At 45.2% G+C, this 20,932-nt stretch overlaps 10 protein-coding genes across 10 annotated transcripts; 2 read left to right on the top strand and 8 right to left on the bottom strand.

Moving 5' to 3' along the window:
- Positions 1-397: 397 nt before the first annotated feature.
- ATG32 (LALA0S09e04500g1_1) lies at positions 398-1,933 on the bottom strand (the record flags this gene model as incomplete). Its single annotated transcript, XM_022770783.1, has 1 exon — positions 398-1,933. One exon carries the CDS (start codon positions 1,931-1,933, stop codon positions 398-400), a length of 1,536 nt encoding a protein of 511 aa, XP_022630089.1.
- Positions 1,934-3,146: 1,213 nt separating this feature from the next.
- On the bottom strand, positions 3,147-4,868 carry LALA0_S09e04478g (LALA0S09e04478g1_1; the record flags this gene model as incomplete). The annotated part of the gene is made up of 1 exon (XM_022770782.1): positions 3,147-4,868. The coding sequence occupies one exon, from the start codon at positions 4,866-4,868 to the stop codon at positions 3,147-3,149; it is 1,722 nt and encodes a 573-aa protein (XP_022630088.1).
- Positions 4,869-5,446: 578 nt separating this feature from the next.
- PAN6 (LALA0S09e04456g1_1) lies at positions 5,447-6,364 on the bottom strand (the record flags this gene model as incomplete). The annotated part of the gene is made up of 1 exon (XM_022770781.1): positions 5,447-6,364. One exon carries the CDS (start codon positions 6,362-6,364, stop codon positions 5,447-5,449), a length of 918 nt encoding a protein of 305 aa, XP_022630087.1.
- Positions 6,365-7,216: 852 nt separating this feature from the next.
- On the top strand, positions 7,217-9,250 carry NDC80 (LALA0S09e04434g1_1; the record flags this gene model as incomplete). The annotated part of the gene is made up of 1 exon (XM_022770780.1): positions 7,217-9,250. The coding sequence occupies one exon, from the start codon at positions 7,217-7,219 to the stop codon at positions 9,248-9,250; it is 2,034 nt and encodes a 677-aa protein (XP_022630086.1).
- Positions 9,251-9,346: 96 nt separating this feature from the next.
- SSL2 (LALA0S09e04412g1_1) lies at positions 9,347-11,899 on the bottom strand (the record flags this gene model as incomplete). Its single annotated transcript, XM_022770779.1, has 1 exon — positions 9,347-11,899. The coding sequence occupies one exon, from the start codon at positions 11,897-11,899 to the stop codon at positions 9,347-9,349; it is 2,553 nt and encodes an 850-aa protein (XP_022630085.1).
- A 387-nt stretch (positions 11,900-12,286) lies between these two features.
- SRP40 (LALA0S09e04390g1_1) lies at positions 12,287-13,435 on the top strand (the record flags this gene model as incomplete). Its single annotated transcript, XM_022770778.1, has 1 exon — positions 12,287-13,435. One exon carries the CDS (start codon positions 12,287-12,289, stop codon positions 13,433-13,435), a length of 1,149 nt encoding a protein of 382 aa, XP_022630084.1.
- Positions 13,436-13,590: 155 nt separating this feature from the next.
- On the bottom strand, positions 13,591-14,712 carry LPX1 (LALA0S09e04368g1_1; the record flags this gene model as incomplete). Its single annotated transcript, XM_022770776.1, has 1 exon — positions 13,591-14,712. The coding sequence occupies one exon, from the start codon at positions 14,710-14,712 to the stop codon at positions 13,591-13,593; it is 1,122 nt and encodes a 373-aa protein (XP_022630083.1).
- A 303-nt stretch (positions 14,713-15,015) lies between these two features.
- LALA0_S09e04346g (LALA0S09e04346g1_1) lies at positions 15,016-16,065 on the bottom strand (the record flags this gene model as incomplete). Its single annotated transcript, XM_022770775.1, has 1 exon — positions 15,016-16,065. The coding sequence occupies one exon, from the start codon at positions 16,063-16,065 to the stop codon at positions 15,016-15,018; it is 1,050 nt and encodes a 349-aa protein (XP_022630082.1).
- Positions 16,066-16,853: 788 nt separating this feature from the next.
- On the bottom strand, positions 16,854-19,166 carry PXL1 (LALA0S09e04324g1_1; the record flags this gene model as incomplete). Its single annotated transcript, XM_022770774.1, has 1 exon — positions 16,854-19,166. One exon carries the CDS (start codon positions 19,164-19,166, stop codon positions 16,854-16,856), a length of 2,313 nt encoding a protein of 770 aa, XP_022630081.1.
- A 362-nt stretch (positions 19,167-19,528) lies between these two features.
- Positions 19,529-20,896, bottom strand: STE24 (LALA0S09e04302g1_1; the record flags this gene model as incomplete). The annotated part of the gene is made up of 1 exon (XM_022770773.1): positions 19,529-20,896. One exon carries the CDS (start codon positions 20,894-20,896, stop codon positions 19,529-19,531), a length of 1,368 nt encoding a protein of 455 aa, XP_022630080.1.
- Positions 20,897-20,932: the final 36 nt, after the last annotated feature.

The raw sequence follows: 20,932 nt of genomic DNA, 5'->3' as shown, positions 1-20,932 counted from the left end.
ACAGCTTTTTACGAGCTTGTGAGCTTCTTTCTTCCTTGTTTTGTGGTACATGTTGGCTTGATGACATGAGCTTTGAACAAAATTGATTATCACTACATAACAAATCACTACTGAAGACAACTTCGAGAGTTTGGCCAGAAAGAGTCTTTTGATCACTCTAAGGCTTACAAAATATCTCGGAAACTTTGTATAAAATCGGGGATGCTGGAAGTGAAAAGCTTCGAGAACTCAGAGCTTTGTTTTTTGAAAATTTGGGCCAGATGAAACAAATCTGATCAATCCGACCTTCCCATGTCGGGCAATATACACCATAACACGCGCCTCTGATCCAAAGTTTTAGGCACGCTTCGCGCACGCTTCAGGCATCTTTCTCGGCTCTTGTTTTGAGACTTATTTCTCACATCAAAACTAGGTCTAACGCTGCCACGCCAGGTAAAGAAGATTCGGGGTCTTCAGACATCCACTCTTTGCCCATCCGTTGCATCCAAAGCACCAGCAGGGAGTGGCCGTTCATGTACTGCTTCACGGATACATTGACCTGTTTAACGGCCTTTTTGCATGCCAGAACCAGCTGGCGAATATAATTTTCAAAACTATGCTCATGGGAGGAGACCGGGATGTCGTCCAAGCCGGAAGTCTCTCCCGGAGAAACAATGGATAGTTTGCCGCCCCGAATTGACACTGCAGAGGACAAAACACATGAAATGCAGTACCCAATACCCACGCCGAGGGTCAGCGATAAGCTCCAGACTACCCATCGATTGACACTGACGTTAGTGGATTTTTTTTTCTGAGATTTACGACGCTTGCGGATTTTTCGAGATCCCATTTCGGTTTCGTAGCCAGAATCCGCGTCAGAACTCAAGCTGTGAAGATAGCGCAGCAACCGATGGACGTCCTGATGGTCGGACATTACGGTCAGATGGTAAATCAAACGTAGATCGTACGAGCGCGAATATCCGCTTAGCAGGCCCGATATCTGTTGTTGTTGTCCACGCTGACATACGGCAATGATATTGTTGTTTTGAGAAGCCACTTTCTCAAGAAGGGGTGGCTCATTTTTTGGTTCGGTGAATATAATCATAACGGCGCTGTACTGATTTAGCTCGTGTGAGTCGAGGCTGTCTGATTCACAGAAATCAAACAATTTACGATACGACCGTGGGATATCGCGGTAAAACCGTTGAGCGGGCTTGCCAACGATCAAAATGCAGAACTTTTGGCATGGTTTCAGGACGGACAACTTGGGCATAACAAACGAGTTAGACGACTTCATCAGACTCAAAGTTACTGTCTCATTATCGACATCGTTGTCCTTTATGGTATCTTGACCACTTAAACTTTGACTGCCTGTTTTCGCAAAATGAATTCCAGATTCGCGGTACGCTGCTAATGCTGGGGTTTCTAGTGCGTGTGGTGGTTCTGAGAAAATAGCATTTGCATTGCCACTGAAACTATAATGGTTAGGGGATGGGGACAAAAAATGGTCAGGTTCGTCTTCTGAGGTATCAGACGATGAAAGAATACCCGCCAGCTGTTGCTGTTGCTGTTGTTGCTCAGACTGTTGCTGTTGCTGTTGCTGCTTCTCAGAAGAAGAGTTTTCATTGAACAAAGTGAGAATAGAGTAATCAATGTGCCTGATCGATTGCCAGGAATCGGAGATGCTGCGATGCATCACTTCTGAAGCACACGTTTTCGGAGGTGATGGTGATCGTAGAAAGTCTGGCTTTCTGAATTTTACGGTTTCGGCGGAAGACGCTGGTACATGCTGCTCAGCCCGCTCTAAAAGGTGCAACACGGAAAGATGTGGATCTAAAATACTGTTTCGCTGGTTCAGGGACACAGAAGGCGTTGCACCAGATTCCTGGGGTGACGAATACTCTAAATTCTCCCCGGAACGCTGATTTTTGGGTTGTGTTGCGTACTGACTCATGCTGATATGACTTGACTTGAAAGTTCGGACCTGTCGTTGTCACACAGACCTAACGACTTGTGTGGCCTAGTAATCGATCAAGATACTGGCAGGGACACCTACGACTTAATCGTATGGAGCCTTAAAACGCGTCCAAAAAAAAACGGCCGAGTGCAGTATGAAACACACTGTCAACGACGAGTGAATGGCTAGTTCAAATTCAAGCGAATGTAAAAAGCCACGCCCTTTACGAAATTCCCAGGTGATATGATAATTCAGCGCCGACACTCCAAATACAATCAAAAACCAGGCTCTACCCTGTTGTATAGCGTTAAAGCGTGATAACGACAGGAAAAGAACGGTTTTTCTCTCTTTCTAGCCCAAAAATGCTGATAAAAACTCCGGATTTTCACGCTATGGGAAGTAGCAACACCTGTGCTATGTGTCGAATCTCTGAAGAAATGCAAAGTGGTCCTTTGAGGTGGTTACCAGGCTTTGAATCACTGGCGTTATCATGGACCGATATGTAATAGACTTCATATTCCTAATTACATCCCTTAGAACATCGGGGGGACGACACAGACGTGGAAAATGACCATACCTGGAGACAAAGTACATGCAAGCATCAGCAGGCAGCGAGAGTTTGGTGAGTTTTGAGCAGCGAGAACCATTGTATCTGTGACTGGTTTTTATATTGTCTTTACATGTGTTTCCTTCGAAGAAAAACGCAAAAACCAATTCATTTCATCAAGTTTCGTTTTGGAGGGTATCATGTCATAGTTGAGAGCTGTAAAAGTCAAATAAATATAACTGGTACCGTTTGTGCTCTTTCTACTGTACACTTTCGAGTGTTTTTCGTGAAGATGTCGTGTCAGCGGTGAGATCACTTTGAACTACAGTGTCATCGCATCGGACTGTCCAGAAACTGGTTCAGACAGTAAGATCAGTCTCGATTCTTTCGATTTCATCGAAGTAGTCCATCAGCAGGCGTTATTCATCCATTTCAGTCCTGTGGAGCGCATCTAGTTGCTCTCGATGTCACTTTGTATTAGCTAGGTGCCAAGAGCATAGTATACAGGACGCCAACAACTAGGGGACCGGCCGAACCGAAGTGTGATATGTACTGGCAGCTGATGTGCTGTGCATTATGTTTCTTGAAATTCTTGAACCTATTATAAACTTCTTATTTCCAAAGTGTCCAACTCCTGTGTTGGAGACCCTGATTTCTCCAGTTCTAGACCATACGATTCTTCAAAGTCTCGTAGTTTTGCGACACAATGGCATCGATAACATCCTCGCCAACGCATTCGCGGAACTCTTCATCCGATAAGTTCGATTTTGGTCCTTTGTAGAATTTCCGCTGCCACACGAAATAGTAGATCATACTGACGGCCCAAAACCCAGGACCAATCACCACCGTGTAGTTCATGGAATCTGGGGCAACGCCTTTGTCGCTGGGGAACATCATCATGATGATAATAAAAGCTTGCGACAAGACTGCAAACCAGTTCACTAATGGAGACCAGAAATCACCCAAGTAGAAAGGACCGGGTCTAAAGTCGTTTTTACCGTACGTGAGCCGCAGAGTTATTGGGAAAATCAGCGCCATATACATGCCTGCGACAGATAAACTGAACAAGGCATCAGCGGCTGTTTCTCCGGCAAAACACAAGCATCCCAAGGCCAAAGCCAATCCACTGGATCCCCAAACAGCACGAATGGGCACTGCAGTTCTGCGGTCGACTTTCTTGAAGAAACCGCTCATTGGGATAGCGTCATCACGAGCAAAAGCCCAAAATTGTCTGGAGTTGGCCACTACGGTCGAGGCTCCCATTAGAAATTGGCAAATGATAAGAAGCGCCAAAAATCCAAGCGTCCAATTCTTACCCAGGGCGTCGTAGAATATCTGCGTGATTCCTTGTCCATACGCGGAATTTACAATGTTGTTGATGTCGGAGTCCATACAAGCCAGAAGAACAATGCAGACCAACCATCCGAGAATCCAGCACACGGAAATGGAGCCCACGATACCGATTGGAACCGACCTGGGTGCATCGCGCGCTTCTTCGGCCATATGTAAACATGAATCGTAAGCTCCAATGGTCCAGATTGCGGGCATCATACCGGCGATGCACCAGTTCCAACCCGTGTTCCAGGTGCTGAGATTATCGACTTTTCCAAAAATGAACTTGGCATCGTTAAAGCTATAGTTGAGTTTCGCGGACCGTTTGACGCCGATGGGCAGCACGATGAACAGCAGTATGATGACGAAGCAATTAGACACAATCGACACCGTTTGCAATCTGGATGTGAACTTGGATGTCATCGACGTCAAAATTGTCATTACTATGATGCAAGCTGCAAAAACACCGTAGCTGATGGGGTTGGTAACGTCGAAATCCGGGTTTGTGACCACGACGGCGGACAAAATCTGCTGTGCAAGACCGTACACGATCGAACACACTGATGCGCTCAACGCAAGCGTATCCAGAAACCCAACGGAGTACGAAATGCATTTCCGCACTCTTGCAGGAGCCCATTGGTAGCACGAAACGTAAACTGCGCCTGCAGTTGGGATAGACGACGATAACTCGGCAAGGGCCACACCGATTGACAGAATCAAGATACCGGCAACAAACCACCCCCAGTTGAGCCCCACGGGGCCTGCCGTGAGACCGCCGTCCAGCGTTGAAGCGATTGACGGCAGCAGGCCCATAATGGAAAAGGCCACACCAAAAATTTGCAGCGGCGAAAACTCACGTTTCAGCTCTTCTTTGTATCCCAGTTCTGCCAACACTTGCTGGTCCGACGTGGCGCTCTTGGCATCCACATATCTTATTGGAACCCCATGCGATGAGACGATTGCATGCAAATCCCGTAAATCGCCTTCTTCCACCTCTGCTACTCGGGAGTGTTGGACTTTAATTGTGTTTTTAGCACTACTAGTGGTAGACATGGTTTTAAAGGCTTCGATGGTCTACCAACAAGAAGGTTTGGTTTAACATGCTCTACCAAGGTCTATTCGACTTCGTTCCGGTGTGCTACTTATATATATATATATATCAAGAAAGATTCAGAATTTACGCTAAGATGCGCGCAAGCGCCTTCGGTATACGTTATCTAAAGCAGCAGCAAAGCTTACGTGCCCGCCCTGGGGCCTATGTTGGTGCTCGAGTCGCTTCTCTGTTGGTTTAGAGAGTTGAAGATCAATATATCCATGAGATACTATCGTTATCTTGTATAGATCTAAAGGCTCGATTAAAAATTGATTGGATGGGACAGGGCACGAAAATGGCGCTTAAAAATATCTGTCACGTGACTCATGATAACGGAGAAGCAACGCAAGATTCGAAGAATTCGTCGAACCGTTTGTTTTTAACAGCGCGATGATAGAGGTTGTTTAGATCTGAGATTAAGGAATCTAACTGGCTGAATGTTCCTGTTTGTCGCTTACAATGATGACGATTTTTATCGAAAGATGGAAGATAGCTCGAGGTCACGTGCGCAAGAACCAATGTCAAAGGTTTCTTCTCCCTACGTCAAGACCACATTGTCTATCAATCTCACTCTCGTCGACTTGACCTCTCGGTCCGTAACATAGACCGCGCAGCTGATGACAACGTCTGCGTCTCGAGAAACATCATCTAGCTCTTGCAGTGACCTGGCATGCGCCACGGAAACGTAGTCCACCTCGAAATCTCCAGAACTCACGTAGGGCTCCCAAATCTTGCCAATTCTGTTCTCTAGAGTTTCCCGCGAGATATGCGCACCAGGATCCAGAGCATTCACGGCAGAAGCGGCCGCTTCCAAACCTTGGTAGATCGCTGTTGAAATGCGACGTGATTCCGCACACAAGTACCGATTTCTGCTGCTCAAAGCCAATCCTTCAGAATCGCGAACAATGGGCATCATCGTGAGCTTCGTGTTCACAAAAAGCTCCTCTGTCATGACTTTCAGCACCGTAAACTGCTGGAAATCTTTCTGTCCGAAATACGCGTTCGTGGGGAATACCACGTTCAACAGTTTCGTGACAACCGTGGCTACACCACGGAAAAAATTGGGTCTTGTGCGGCCCTCCAATTGCTCACTCACACCCAATACGCTTACAAAGGGACCCCTCTGCTCATCCACATGTAAAGGAATACCTTGCGGATATATCTCTTTCACGTTCGGAACAAAGCACATATCGACACCTTCGGCCTCCAACATTGCTAAATCATTTTGCAATGTTCTGGGATACTTATCCAGGTCTTCCGTTGGTGCAAATTGCGATGGATTCACAAATATGCTAGCAATTGTAAAATCGTTTTCCTGCTTGGACGCTCGTATGAGCGACAAATGACCTTCATGCAAACATCCCATTGTGGGCACAAACCCGCTGGATTGAAACCTTCTATCGACATTGGTGGTTCTCCATTGAACAACTTCATCCACACCGTGTAGGACCTTCATCTTAAGTTGTTTCTTGAGCCTGTTCTTTGGATCTTCAAGTCTTAGCCCGTACTTCTCACTAATATTGATGGTAAATTTAACATGGTCAATGAGCATCAAGTCACGCGGCGAGCTTTTTCAACGCTGGTGATTCACACAAGTCCGGATGCTGTCCATATCGTCTAGCTTACAATAGCCCTGCGGTCTGGAGAGGCAGCTCTGCCATGTTCATCTGGAAATTTGTTCAATTAGGCGATTGACTTTACTCGATAGGTTCCATTGGTGGGTCGTTTTTGCTGCGTTTTACAGGCTAAATATTAATCGAGAAGAACAGCAATGGGCCGGCAACCTGCTATCTGTTTGTAGCATAACGTTTGATTGAGCACCCACGTAGATTTACGGTAACCAATTCTCTTTTGAGGCAATGATCGGAGAGAACCTGGGATAACAACGGGACGCCCCATCCAGCGATTAGACCGAATTTGATCCTAATACAATACCTCCCAAATCATTAATGCCACATCCAATTGGTCACCCAAAGTCTTTGTCGCCCCTTGGATTACCTTCTCAACCTACGCGGGGCAAATTTCTCGATCATCTATTTTGATCCTCCAAACAACCAATACTCATCCAAGAAAGTCGCCTAAAGCCTCTAAAAAAAGCTCCCAACTACCGCGATAACGGAAACTATCAACTAAAGCTCTAAAGAGTCTTATTTTCCCATCAATCGCTGATGTTTCTCACGAAGTTCACTGTCGATGACTTGGGATGCCCATCTTGTATATATAATAATACCTATATTTTAAGATTGTTTTGATTTCTACATCAAATCAAGACAACATCGAAAAACACAAACTGGGCCAAAAACAACCCATGGAAGAGCCTCATACGCGATTTTCACGCGAATCTAGAGGAATACTAGATAGCTTGGATCCTCAGCGCTTTTCTTCCCAAATTCCAGCTCCAATTTCGGGTCGAAGACGAAACAGTACTGCATCAGCGATTGGTGGATCTGGTCTCACAGATTTGATCAACAAAAGCGTGGCTAAAACGAGACCAGAAAACACACGACGGCCATACACAGATTCAAGAAAAAGCCTGCTGTTGGATTCTCGAAAGAGTCTGCGTTCTTCACAGCGAACGTCTCTTTTACCCAGTAGTGGCATTAATGGTGGTACCAATGCCACAAATACAAACAACAAAGATCCAAGACCTCTAAGAGATAAAAACTTCCAAAACATCATCCAACAAGAAGTATTCGACTATCTGCAGGCCCAGAAGTTCGATGTTCAGGCCAATCACCCCATATCTCTCAAGGCTCTGCGACAGCCTACCCAAAAAGATTTTATTTTTGTCTTTAGATGGCTGTATCAAAGAATGGATCCAGGCTACACATTTACCAAATCTCTGGTATATGATGTGTATGCGATCTTGAAAACTATCCAATACCCTTATTTAGAGACCATCAACAAATCCCAGATATCAGCAGTGGGGGGATCGAGTTGGCCCAAATTTCTTGGAATGTTGCATTGGCTGGTAAATACTAACAAAAGGTTAGATGCGTATCTCCAGAAAGTGGATTTGACTCTTGTTAGCCAGAACACTCAAGACATCACGGTACTGCGACAACCCATAGGTACGGTAGACGAACAGGAGGACAAACAGGAAAAATACGAACTCATAGTAGAACGGCTGTTCATTGACTACATAGTACAGTCGTACAAAAGTTTCTTGAACTTGGATGACGATTATACCGCGTACATGAAGGAGTTGGTTTTGGGTTTCGAAAAGTTTACCCAGGTCATTCAAACCGATATCAGCAATATATCGATGTCAAACAGTCATCTGTCCGTGAGATATCATGATTCGGTGGAAAAGGGCAAGGAGGTAAAGGTGGCAAGGGACAAATTCAACGCTTTGCAAAGCGATCTAACAAAATTTCAAAATTATGTGAATGCCATGCAGCACAAGAGTCAAGAATGGCCGCGCAAATTGGAGAAGATGGAGACAGAAAAACATCTGAAGGCAGAAGAGGTGAAGAAAACCGAAAAGGATATTACTGAATTGCGCGAGTTGATAAAAGGCAAGAGCATGGAGATTGCCGAAATCGACAAATACAATGTGGAGCGTGAAAGGTTGACGAAAGCTTTGGACACGATATCCAGTCAAATCGATCAGGCTGTAAGCTCCTTGAAGACTCAAAGACGGGAGACCGATGGTGCGTACAAGACGCTGATAGACGTGAGCGAACAATACCGAGTATCAACAGACAGTCTCGCCATGGCTCGGTTGAAGGTGGGTCATGACACAAGTGACGCTCAAAAGATATTTTCGCTCCCCGCCGCGTTCCTTTCGAACTACGATTTCACACAGAATGAATCACAATTTGAGGTTCCGGAGGGACTGCGGATCCGTGAGACGATCATGCCCGTATTGTCAAAGTTGAATGCGACCATACAGGTTCGAATACAGGACTTTTTGCGGGAAAACTCGTCGTATGAGGCACAACTAGACGCAATTCGTCTAGAAATCAATGAAAAGACCAAGGAGCTTGAATCTTTGGAACACGAGATGTCCTTGACAAAGTCCCGATACGATGCGTTTAAGCAGGAGAGTCATGGTAGACTATTGTCTCAGCGCATCGAAATTGAGAAAATGGAAAGAAAACTCCAAAACGCGAAGTATACGTCCCATCAGAAGGTGGTTCAAGCAGAGCAAGACGTCGAGAATACAAAACTTCGATATGAAGAATTGAAATTGTCCTTAAACCGGGAGAAAAACAACTTGTATTCCAAAGTCATAAATGTCATCGACTATGTCAGCACCTTCAAGATAAACGTCCAGTCTTCAGTGGAAAATTTGGAACTACTTGCAGTTGAGAAGCTGAACGAAGTGAAATCGGAATAAGAGTTTAAATATCGTTATATACCGTGCTAATAGCACAGAAATATCCAGCGTCGAACTGACGTTATCATGAGTCCTTCCGTATAAAGCCTATAAAATCTACTTCTTCATATTTCTATAGTACATTTTGCGTATCAGCGGATGATGATCTCTTAAATCTTTATTCTTGTTTGAAGAGTACTCCAGGTAAGCCATATCTTCACCACCGGCCAATCCAGATAACGAGCCTTCGCCTCTAACAGCCTTTGATTTAGCTTTCTTACCTGGACCGCCGCGGCCAACACTATTTTCGGCATCATCACCGATTTCAATTCCAGCTGCTTCTTCATTCTTCAGCAACACCTCTTGCAACAATTCCCTACGCTCGCGTGCAGTTGAGTAAGCCAGATTTGGAAGCGTTTCCATACCATGCAAATGTGTTATAACTTTGAAAGCATAACCCTGGTCAACCAAAAATGCCTGTCTTTTGGTGGAGTAATACATTTCTTGTGTATCCTTGGATACTAAGGAATAGAAAAAAGCATTGAAACCTTCGTCGTTACGTCTCTTAGCTCTCAGGATTCTTCCCAGTCGTTGAGCCTCTTGACGACGAGAGCCGTAATGAGAGGATATCTGGATGAGGCACGTAGCTTCAGGTAAGTCGATAGAAGTATCCCCAACCTTTGATAGAAATATAGTGTTGATCTGGTCGTTGAATTGGAAATTTTGCAAGATGTTCATACGCTCCTGTTGAGGAGTAGAGCCGTAAATGAAAGGCTTGCCCAATTTCAATGCATATTCTTGCAAAGCGTAAACGTTATCGGAGAAAACAATAATTTTATCGCCTCTCTTTTCATGATACTGTATCAAGAATTGACAAGCCTGAAATTTTGTTGGGTTCATGATGTAAAGGAGCATCCGCTTTCTTGCACTTTCTCTCAGGTACTCCTGATAAAACTCGGCCGTCATGGGACACCAGACTTCGGCACACTGAACATTTGCAATATGGCCCTTTTGAGAAAGTTCCATCCAATTGGCTTCATATAACTTGGGGCCAATCAAGAAATTCAAATCGCTAATCTTGTCGTCTTCTCGAACCAATGTCGCCGTGAGACCCAATTTTGCATGTGCAGCAATCGTAGTAACTACTCTTCTGAACATTGCTGCTGGAACAACGTGGACCTCGTCCAAGATAATAAACCCCCATTCTCTACCAGTGAGGAAGTCCATCACCTTTTGCGAGTCATGGGACCTATTACGAGTATTTGCTACCATGGAATAAGTGGACACCACCAAACCAGATTCCGTTTGAAACATTTCTTTATTATCCGAGGTGAAAACTGCCACATTCTCAGGCTGTAGTGTACACCACTGCAAAAATTGTTGCCGCCATTGCATCACCGATACTGATGAGGTGCAAAGCACGATAACCGATTTTTTGATAGTACAAGCAGCTGTGATACCTACTAGAGTTTTCCCTGCACCACAGGGCAAAACAATAATACCACTTCTAGCGCGACCGTTACCAAACATTTTGCTCAAGGACTTCTCTTGGTAAGGTCTAATTTGAGTAGAGGGTTTGAGATCGATATCCAAATCTGGGTTTCGATGATCATTTCTGAAATCGTACTCTTCTAAGACAGGGTAGTCAATTTCCTGGCATCTTTTCTTGACGATCTCAACGGATCCATTCGCAATTTCGAAGGCGTGTACGGCGTCGATGTCTTCATTATCGTCATCCAATTGTATTTCACCCACAACGGACGAAAAAACGGCTTCTACGTCGTTAGGATCGATTTTCGCAGCCTGGTGCTTGTAATCCAGGCTGCCCTCCTTTGTGGGTTGGTTTTCTTCAGCTGCAGGAGAAGTCTCAGAATCAATTCTGAGGGCACCAATTACCGAATCCTTCAGTAACATTTGTAAAATATCAGCTTGTGAAGTTTCTACAAAATAACGGTTATGCTTGATAACAAGTTTAACTTTACCATAAGAAACAGTTGCGCTTTTGATAAAGTTGGTGATGGAGTCTGCCACGGGCACCTTGGACAACCGATCCAACACGGCGATGATATCGTCAGTTTCCAAACCAACGGAAACGGCGGCATACAACGAATATGCGGTGATTTTGTATTCGTGGATATGTGATGGTCTACTGATGGGCTCAGCAATGGTGACCAGAAAATCCTGCGCTTGCTCGGCGAGTGGCGAAAAGCTTTCTAAAATGACGCGAGCGTCACCTGGGGAAATCCACAGCGGCCGGGAGGCGTGGTCCGGTTTCAATTTCAGATAGCTAAAGTCTGAAGACCTGAACAATCCCGAAACCACATCGGGCACGAAATCAGCCGGGGCATCGTGCTGCAGTCCATGCAAGAAGTTCTGGTCCTTGGCGGCCAATTTGTTTAGCGTATCGTTAGCATTTGAGGCTTTGGACCCACTTTTCGCACTATTTTTGGTTCCGTTTTTCTTGCCACCTGCAGATTTACGGCTCCCGTAGTTGCTTGCCCTCGATTTCCCACTTTGGGTGAGTCCATATTCGGCTTCGTCTTCGTCATCCACAAACCCATTGTCGTAATCTGAATTGTCTGTATTCGCCGAATCGTCCGAGAAGTCTAGATCCTTGCTCCCCACCGTTGATCCTTTGCTTCGAGTATGATATTGGTGTTCTCCATCCATTGCACCAGAATTCGGCCAAAAATGCGTCAAATATCACCTAAAAACCTGGGACAAAAAGCCACAAACGAGTTCCCTTTAACGTACCTGAAGCTCCCACCTCTTTTCTACTGGAGAATGAGCTATTTGAGGGCTCAAACGCTCAGCTTTTTATGCCATTTCAATGCGCTTGAACTGTTGTACATACTAAATGCATTACATTCATTTAACTTCATTTATCATCCTACTCATCTCATCTCATCTTTATATTCACATCATCCTGAACGATGTTATAAATTGGCTTCCAAAAACTTTTTTCAATCAAGAAACTCTGACAGAACCTCATCGCATACAACTTTACATAAAGTTTGAGCGGAAAGCAGTTGTTTGTGGACAATTTCGGGACTGAAAATGGGTTCCAAGAAACTGAGCAAAAAAAATGAGTCGGTAAGTGTGAAAAATGGGCCTCCAACGCTTTCAGAAAAGGTGAAGAAAGTTGGTAAAACGAAACAAGAAGAGTTGAGCACTAGTGGTAGTGAAAGTGAAGATGAGGACGAGAAACGGTCGCGTAAAAGACAGAAATCGGTCAAGGGAAAGAAGGGTGTGAAGCGGCAAAAATCTGGGAAGAAATCGGCGGAAGAGTCGAGTTCTTCGAGTTCTTCAAGCTCTTCGAGTTCTTCAAGCTCCTCGAGTTCTTCAAGCTCCTCGAGCTCATCGAGCTCCTCATCTAGCTCGTCCTCTAGCTCCTCGTCTTCGGACAGTGAATCGAGCTCTTCATCTTCCGACAGTGACTCGAGCTCTTCTTCATCTTCATCTTCATCGTCATCCTCGTCATCTTCATCTTCATCTTCATCATCTAGCTCTTCAAGTTCTTCCGACGGTGATTCAGATTCGTCTAGCTCTTCGGATTCCGACTCTTCGAGCTCTTCAGACAGTGATTCAAGCTCTTCAAGTGATTCAAGCTCTTCAAGCTCGTCCTCTGACAGTGATTCGAGCTCCTCCAGCTCCTCTAGCTCTTCCGGCTCTTCAGGCTCGTCGGATAGTGACTCATCAAGCTCGTCTTCTGAAAATGATAGCTCCGATGGAGAATCTTCGTCTTCTAGTTCATCTTCGAGCTCCTCCTCCTCCTCATCATCATCATCATCTTCTGACAGTGAATCCTCTGACGATGAGTCATCCTCGTCTTCATCTGCTTCATCCGACGCTAAAGGTTCTGCCTCCAAGGAAGTCCTCGGACAATCAAGTTCGTCTTCTAAGACAGCATCTCCAGACACTCCAGCTCCCAATCCTGCTCACATCTCAGCGGGTGACGATGAATTGAAGCCCGGTGAACGCAAGCATTTCTCCAGAATCGAGAGATCAAAAATCAGTTTCGAAGACAGCGCTCTTACTGACAACACTTACAAAGGTGCTGCCGGTACGTGGGGCGAGATGGCCAACGACAAATTAGGCAGAGTAAGAGGCAAAGACTTTACCAAAAACAAGAACAAAATGAAGAGAGGCTCTTACAGGGGAGGTAGCATCACCATGTCCACCGGTTCTTACAAATTCACTGATTAGTAGTACCGTCCAGCGGGTCAACCCACTACTCAAAATTGCGACTGCGTTCAACATTCAATGCATATTCCAAACTAAAAACTCCTCCACCGCATTTGCAGTATTGTATAATAAATAATGGCTTCAAGCCCAACAACAGGTTGAAGATATCTGTATTTTCAAAGTTTTGGCGTACCTTTCAAAACTCGTTCTTCGAGCAAAGTTTTGTAATCTTTTTCGAATCTGGATCTCCGAGCGCTGTCATTCACTTGCATTTCTGGTGTCACATTTGCAGTCAGCCTTCCCACTTCCAAATTAACCTTGGCAATCACAAAATCGGGGCTTTCGATATTGATCAAATGATCTCCATCAACTTCAACTTCCCTATAACGCTTGATTTGGTTTCGCAAGAAGTCTCGATTTTCTGGAGGGCACCATTTGGACTTGTTTCCGTAAATGCAAAAAACGGGCAAGCTTAAAGATGACAAAGAATTCATCAGCCATGTAGCAGTTGGATTCAAAGTGAGGTATGTCAGCATATGTTGTTGCGCACTCATCTTGGTTCGGTAACGACCCTCTGAAACATTCTGTAGCTCGAAATCTCGCATGAGCTTCTTAATCGCAGGCGCACTATTGGCATACAGGCTGAATTGGTCAAAAAACCTGAAAAATTCTTGCTTCGTGGCAAATTCATCGACCATGGATCCCTTCAACGCCTTGAAGAAACTGGGTGAGATGATAGTCATGTTGTCGTCTCTGGCATTTCGAATTCGCTTCATCCACACCACAGGTTCAATACACAGGACGAAATCGAATAGACCAGGACACAACACCGCACAGCTCAATGCTTGAAATCCACCCATTGAATGCCCTACCACCACGTTGAGAACCTCAGTTTTGGGGGGGAAATCGTAAAATTCGTCCATGCAAACTTTACACACATCTCTTGCACCGTCACTCCAGTCATAAATGGTGCCCAAAAGCTGTGCATTAAGCACGCCAGAATCTCCGTGGTTCACTTGATCGATAAGAATGATCTTGCCGATTTTCCAACTATTCTTACCGTCCGGTAAAACGAGTTTGTCAACGTAGTACTCCCACACTTTCCGATTCATTCCACTGCCATGTAAAAAGACGTAGTTGACCAAAGGAGATCCAGTCCCGGTCCACTGGGATTCGTAAACATCGTAAACAACCTTCAAAAGGTCTCTAGCTGGATCCAAAGTTGACGACTTCGAACTTCTTGGGAAGACGGCATCAACCGTACAGGTTTTTGTTGTGAAAGCACTAGTTTGAATCATATTGGCAAGATCAAGAAGGAGATACTAGCAAAAGTGGAATGACCATGGTACTCTTGAATTATTTGTAAGTCTGTTTGAATTGTACAACACCTTTTTTTCTGTCAGCTGTCACACACTAGGGCGAGATCCGAGTTTGAACTCCCAGATGAACAAACGGGTCAAGGAATGCTAAGATTATGATAGAATGTGGATTATAATGTTACAACAACTCATATATAAACCGATGTGTATATTTATATATATATAATATATTAGATTCAATGTTCCCCGTTCACCCAAAGCCTTGCTGCGCTGAGTGTCGAATCAATCTCCATTACTTTGTTCGTCGTCAGTCTCAACGTCGAGCAGGACCTGTGCGTTAGTACCACCGCTATTACCCTTCAGCACGAAAGGTTCGGCCAACGTATTTGGAATAGACGTCCCAGAAGATGATGAACGAGACGACATGCCTACAATGGTTGGATCCTGGTGGGAGGGCGACTGTTGATTTTGCGAAGCCGGTAATGGTGGAGGCGGGAGCGTGAACTCTTGGCTCGGATGTTTAGAAGCCTTCTTAGGCGAAGATAAAGACATGAGTGTTTCAATGGCCTCAGCCTCCGAAGGTTTATCTTTAGGTTGATTCTGGGATTGATTTTCTGCAGCGGGTTGCGTGATAATAGGCGGTGGCCGTTGTCCTCTTCTAGGACTGGAAACTAGCCCACCCGACGAAGAAGAAGAGCCTGATCGCTGTTTCTTTCGTGGACTCCCCAACGCGTTCATCAGGGCCGCGTGTGCCGAGTTGTTCCCGGAATCTTCCTCTTCTAGAAATTTATTGCTGTACGCATGATGGCTGCCCAGTTTGGGCACTTCGACCGTTTTCCCAGTAGATCCGCCAACCACCGACTCCAGTTGCGGTAGTGTCTTGTCGGTCCAGCCGTTTTGAAGCTTGACAAACGCATAGTTGAGCCTGGTTTTCAGGTTATTGGAAAGTTCGCGGATAGGTCTTTCAGTGTCCTTATGGACACCTGGGGACTTGAGTTTTGGCGATGGTGACAAAAATACCTCTTGGTTTCTCGATTTAGGCGTTGTTGGAGGTAAAAGCCGCGTTTTGACAACGCCCGGTGAATCTGGAACCACGAAATCCGTTTTATGCGGTGGTTTGGCAGTTGCTGTGCCTCCTGGCAACGGTGAAGCCAAAAACCCATGCGAAACCGAGGTTCTTCTATGCGAGCGGCCACCGCTGCTGCTGTTATAATTTGTGGGTGGTGATGGAGTTTGAGGTGACTTCGGACTTTCTTCACTTTCTTGCCCAAACGACAGTCTTTTCGCGCTTTCACGTTTGGGGGTTCTTTCCAACCCTAGAGTATCTTTCATAACTGTCTTTGGAATGAAATAATCAGCGCCCCGATTCTCGGTCAATCAGCTATTCGAACTCGTTCACTGAAAGAAAGTGAACCCAAAAATCCTTGGTTTTGGTTTGTGTCAATATCAGTCAAAAATGGGTCAAATTCGTGCGTTTTTCCCTGAAAAACACCGTATAACAAAACTTGAAAAGCTCAGCTTGTAGCACACACCGTTTTGTGCGAAATGGCGTCTTTATATGTTGTTTCTTGGTTAAGTTTGTTTGGTTTTCAGACCGGCTCCCTGTTTTTATTTCGGAAAGTTTGAAAATTTCGCAACTGGTCCCTTTCGCGAATATCAACAAAATAACGACCACGACGACAGAGACAACAAAATCAATTTGAAACAGAACTTGGTGAGAATAGCGCTCAGGATATCGCTCAACTTGAAGAGCGTGATTTGTCAATCATTTGGGTTTTTTCAGGGGAGAAAAAGGATGAGAATTGCGCCTTCTAACAACAAAAATAATATCAGAAATGGTCGGAACTCGATTGTGAGCCTGCCACGACAAGCTAAAGCTCTAACAGGACAAAATGTTATATCAGCCGGCTGAAGAATGGTTGAGCAACTCCGTATGCCGAGGTTCGTGCCTTTTTGGCCCGTAATCGGGAAGATAAGACGAAAAACAAAAAAAAAATTGGGGGAACTAGACAGGATTCGATAGAAAAGATCAATCCTTGTTCGGTTAGTTGTATATGCATTGAGATGAGCCTGCTGTTCCCTCTTTAATGATTTGTCTTTTCAATTTGGCCTCAAGCTTCTCAACTGAAATTTACAATTCGCGTTCTTCTCTTGGAAATAGTAGTTGTGTCTCCAAACTCGCTCAGTGCTTCAAGCTTGAGAGCGTCAATGTCGTGGTTGTAACACAGCGGCAGTTCGTTGTTGAACAAGTAATAATCCTCGCGGATGAATTCTTGGCACCGGAAACACCTCAGGCACGCCGCGTGGAATCGTTCATCCCTATCGTTCTCAAGACACTCGCCCTCGATGAACTTGTAGCATATCTGGCAGATGCTGTTGTTTGCAGTGTGGTAATGCAATTGGCAGTAAGGATCGTCATCCAAAATGTAGCACGGAACGTGTTTGGAGAACTTGACATCACATTTGATACACCGGAAGCATGGGCGATGCCATTGGCCTGAGAGTTCGTTTTCCTTCTTTGAAAAGATGCTTTTTGACTTCACTTCCAGACCGCAGGCTCGACAAGGACCTTGACCGGGCGGAAATTTATGAGAATGTAATTTAGTTTCACCAGCGGTCCTGGGGACGCTGGCATCTGATGCATCTTTATTTCCACTTCCAGCCACTTCTTTCTTGATGGCATTTACATCACGCTGCCTGAGCGAAACGGGCGTCTGTAGGGACTGCTCGAGTCTTTCTGAAGGGCGCAAGGCATCAGGGTAAGCGTCTGCAGCTTCGCCATCGCTTGAGACTCTTCTGGTAGGACCTAAATCTTGACGAAACTTGAAAAACATTGGCGATCCATCAGAGTCCTGTGGAGAATCGGTTTGAAGCGCAGCAATGGTGCGTTCAGTTTGAACATTTATAGTTTGAGGTTTGTATTTCAAAGCACTGTCTTCTAGGACCTCAGTGCCACGCGATGCATCGGGATCATGTGGAGAATTGTTTTGTAGCGGTGAAATGATACGTTCAGTTTTAACACGTAGCGTTTGAGGTTCGAATTTTAATGCATTGTCCTGTGAGAGCTCATCGCTACGCGCTTCATTTTGCAGTATGGGATTCGGTTGCAATGCATCGTCAATATCAGTGCTGACAGTGGCCGGAACAAAGCCAGAAAGGTATGCGCTCGATTTTTTAAAACGACTACCAAGCTCGGGACGTGGACTACCGACAGCAAGGTTACGGTTGGTCGAAGTGTTGTCCAATTGTGCAAGCAGTCGTTCAACTTGCAGAGAAGATTTGAGAGTTGAGGAGGGATCAAAATCATCTTCCATTTCTTCGATTTCTTCTTGGATAAGTTGAAATGCCTCTTTTTCAGATTGGTGTGGTTGTTGTGGTGACTGTTGAACGGGAGAAATAAGCGAGTGCTCCGGTTCTATATCCAATGATTTCAATGATCTCTCATCAGTATTGCCAAGATCATCCACATCCGACTGAGACGAAGATGTATACTTTTCATCTTCGTTTGTGACGCTGATCACAGGAACTGTGCTAGGTGGTTTCTGAGGCGAGAGTCTAACATGCAATTCGGCGACTGGAGTAAAGCTTATACTGGACTCCGATAATCTCTTCGAGTTGGGGGTAGCATTAAGCTCGTGGTCTTCTGGAATCGCCGCTTTTACCGGTTCGTGTGTGGCTTCACTATAACGCATAATTGAGCGCCATTTGGCCATTCCTGGAACCTCACCGGTAGAAACGCTTTGACTGTGAGCATCCTCAAAATCATCATCGCTTACAGCTGCAGAAGTGGCAGAGTCTACTTCGTAAGGTGTGAATCCACGTTCTTGAGAAGAACGATCACTTTCGTTGGAAGTCTGAGTCAACTGCAAAAAGCTTTTCTCCACAGGATCGACAGACGTTCTTTTATGTTCGAAATCGAATACTGAGGAGTCCCGCTGTCTGATAGCTCCGGACTGCCTCGATGCTCGAGATTTAACGCTACCATTGCTGGCCATATTCATAGCTTGATCAACGCCATTATCTTCTTTTGATCTGTCATTATGATCCGCAAGACGCGACTGCGAGGCAAAATCACGACCTGGGAGCCCAGTTCTTTCTAAATCATGGAATTGTGGGCTTGAAAAATGCTCATGCGGCAAATCGGGTGTTTTCCAGCTGTATGAGGCCGGTTGGGCCTCTCTTGCGCTGACAGCCCGGTTCCGATTGTTTTGTTGAGCAGGGGCCAAAGATGGCTCGGAATGAACGCCAAAAGGAGACCCACCACCTTCACTAACGTGTCTTTGATTCATATATGGCCCATTAGGCCCATTAGGCTCTCTTTCGCGCTGGGTCCGGTTGTGATACACATCAAAGCCTGCTCTTTCCAAAGCAGTCTTATACCGCACTCGTGGGTTCAGCGCTGGGAATGGCGAGCTGTAAATCGAACCTTGCATCTGTTCCACTATTTTCAACCCAACAAAATTGTTTCCAAAGTTTTTAAGCGTTCCAGGCTCGTTTTAGTCTGGTTTTTGTTTTATGTTTGGATTTTTAAACAGTTCATCGAGCTATTAAAACTATACCTATAGGTCAAAATTTAAGCAACGTCAGAACGCGAAATAAACACGTAAATAGTGAAACGGCGAAAACTCACGATAGTTTTTACTTCTGGTACTCCATGTAGCTTTGAATAGATGGTATATACAGAGGCAAGTTTTCAGCGATTTTTCCCTTAAATTTGGGCTCAAAACGAGCCATGTAGAGTGCAGAAGATGTGAATGTAAAGCGGGGCTGACGCGCTAAGTTAGCTTACTGAATACTACTCGACCTTGCGTTCACTTATGTATTCAAGAGCCTCCAAACGTTCAGGAAGAGTAGGATGGGAGTAGTGGTAGCTTGAAAACAGTGAGTCGACATTCATGGTAGATAAATTCTTGACTTGCAAGTTGATCAGTGCACGACACAGATCCTTTGTGTAGCCCAGGTTCTTGGCGTATGCGTCAGCCTGGTACTCATGCAGTCTGGAGATCAAATTAATACCAAAATTCAAACCACATTCCAAAGGCTGCAAAAGGTCGTTGAACAGCATGAAGCCGATCAAAACTGGCAATTGTGGGGTGATGACCGTTGCGCTGTTGGCAGGGGCTCCCCGACCCAAGAAAAAGCCGAATGCCGCGTAGAGAGACTTGTTCTGGTACGCTGCAGTGAAAAGCGAAAACAAGAAGGCGATGTGGACTTCACTGAAGGCAAGCATACGCAAAATGTGATTTTTCTGCCAATGTCCGATTTCGTGAGCTAGCACGGCGGTGATCTCATCCACGGACGAATCCTTCACAAGGGTGTCGTACAGCACAATGCGTTTGCTTGTGAAAGGAAGTCCAGTGAAGTAGGCGTTGGAGTGAGAAGACCGTTTGGAACCGTCCACAACAAAAATCTTGTCCAATGGGAAGTTAACGCGACGTGCAAGAGCTTCGATAGATTTCTTGAGTTCTCCGTCTTCCAAAGGTGTAAACTTGTTGAATAGTGGCATGATAAGCACAGGAACTAAAGTCATAGCCAGGATCTGGACCACAAGCACAAATCCACAGATATATGCGAGGAAATTGGTTTGGAAAGTGTCAAAAATCTTGAGAAAAGCGTAGGTTAGCGGCATACCCAAAGCAGCGCCCAAAATAGAGCCCTTGATCTTGTCAGAAATCCACAGTTTTATGCTGAGTTTGTTAAAACCATACTTCTCCTCCAAAACAAAGTGTTCGTAGTAAGAGAAAGGTAATTGCATGACGGTAGACAGATTGGACAATACGGTGAAGAAAACAAGACTTTGGGCGATGGTAGACGTTGTCAACACTTGGAAAGGAAGCTTGCGAGCGATGGCAACACCTAAATGCCACACACGAGGAAACAAGTCGTACTTGATCACTGCCAAGTTTTCCACCAAGCTGAACGTGCTTGACAAAAAGCTGAACTTCATTTTCGAACGCGAGTACTCATTGGCCTTATTCACGGTTTCTGCATCGATTTCAGCTTCCAGGGTCTTAGGAAGAGTTTTCTTTCCCAAAGTGCGGTATTGACGGTAGTTCAAATACGTTTCAAACGCAAATTGGCCCAAAGTAAAGGCGGAAATCACCGCTTTCCACGGGATGTTGGGATTGTCGAATAGACCTTGTAAATGGTCTACGAACGACATACTTGAGGCGTGTTTGTGGTTAAAGTTTCGGGGGTA

The sequence above is a fragment of the Lachancea lanzarotensis genome, scaffold LALA0S09 (genome assembly GCF_000938715.1).
Source record: "Lachancea lanzarotensis genome assembly LALA0, scaffold LALA0S09, whole genome shotgun sequence".
NCBI classification, from domain to species: Eukaryota; Fungi; Ascomycota; class Saccharomycetes; order Saccharomycetales; family Saccharomycetaceae; genus Lachancea; species Lachancea lanzarotensis.
The sequence above is the reverse complement of the archived record's forward strand: the minus strand, read 5'-3'. Positions and strand labels throughout refer to the sequence as shown.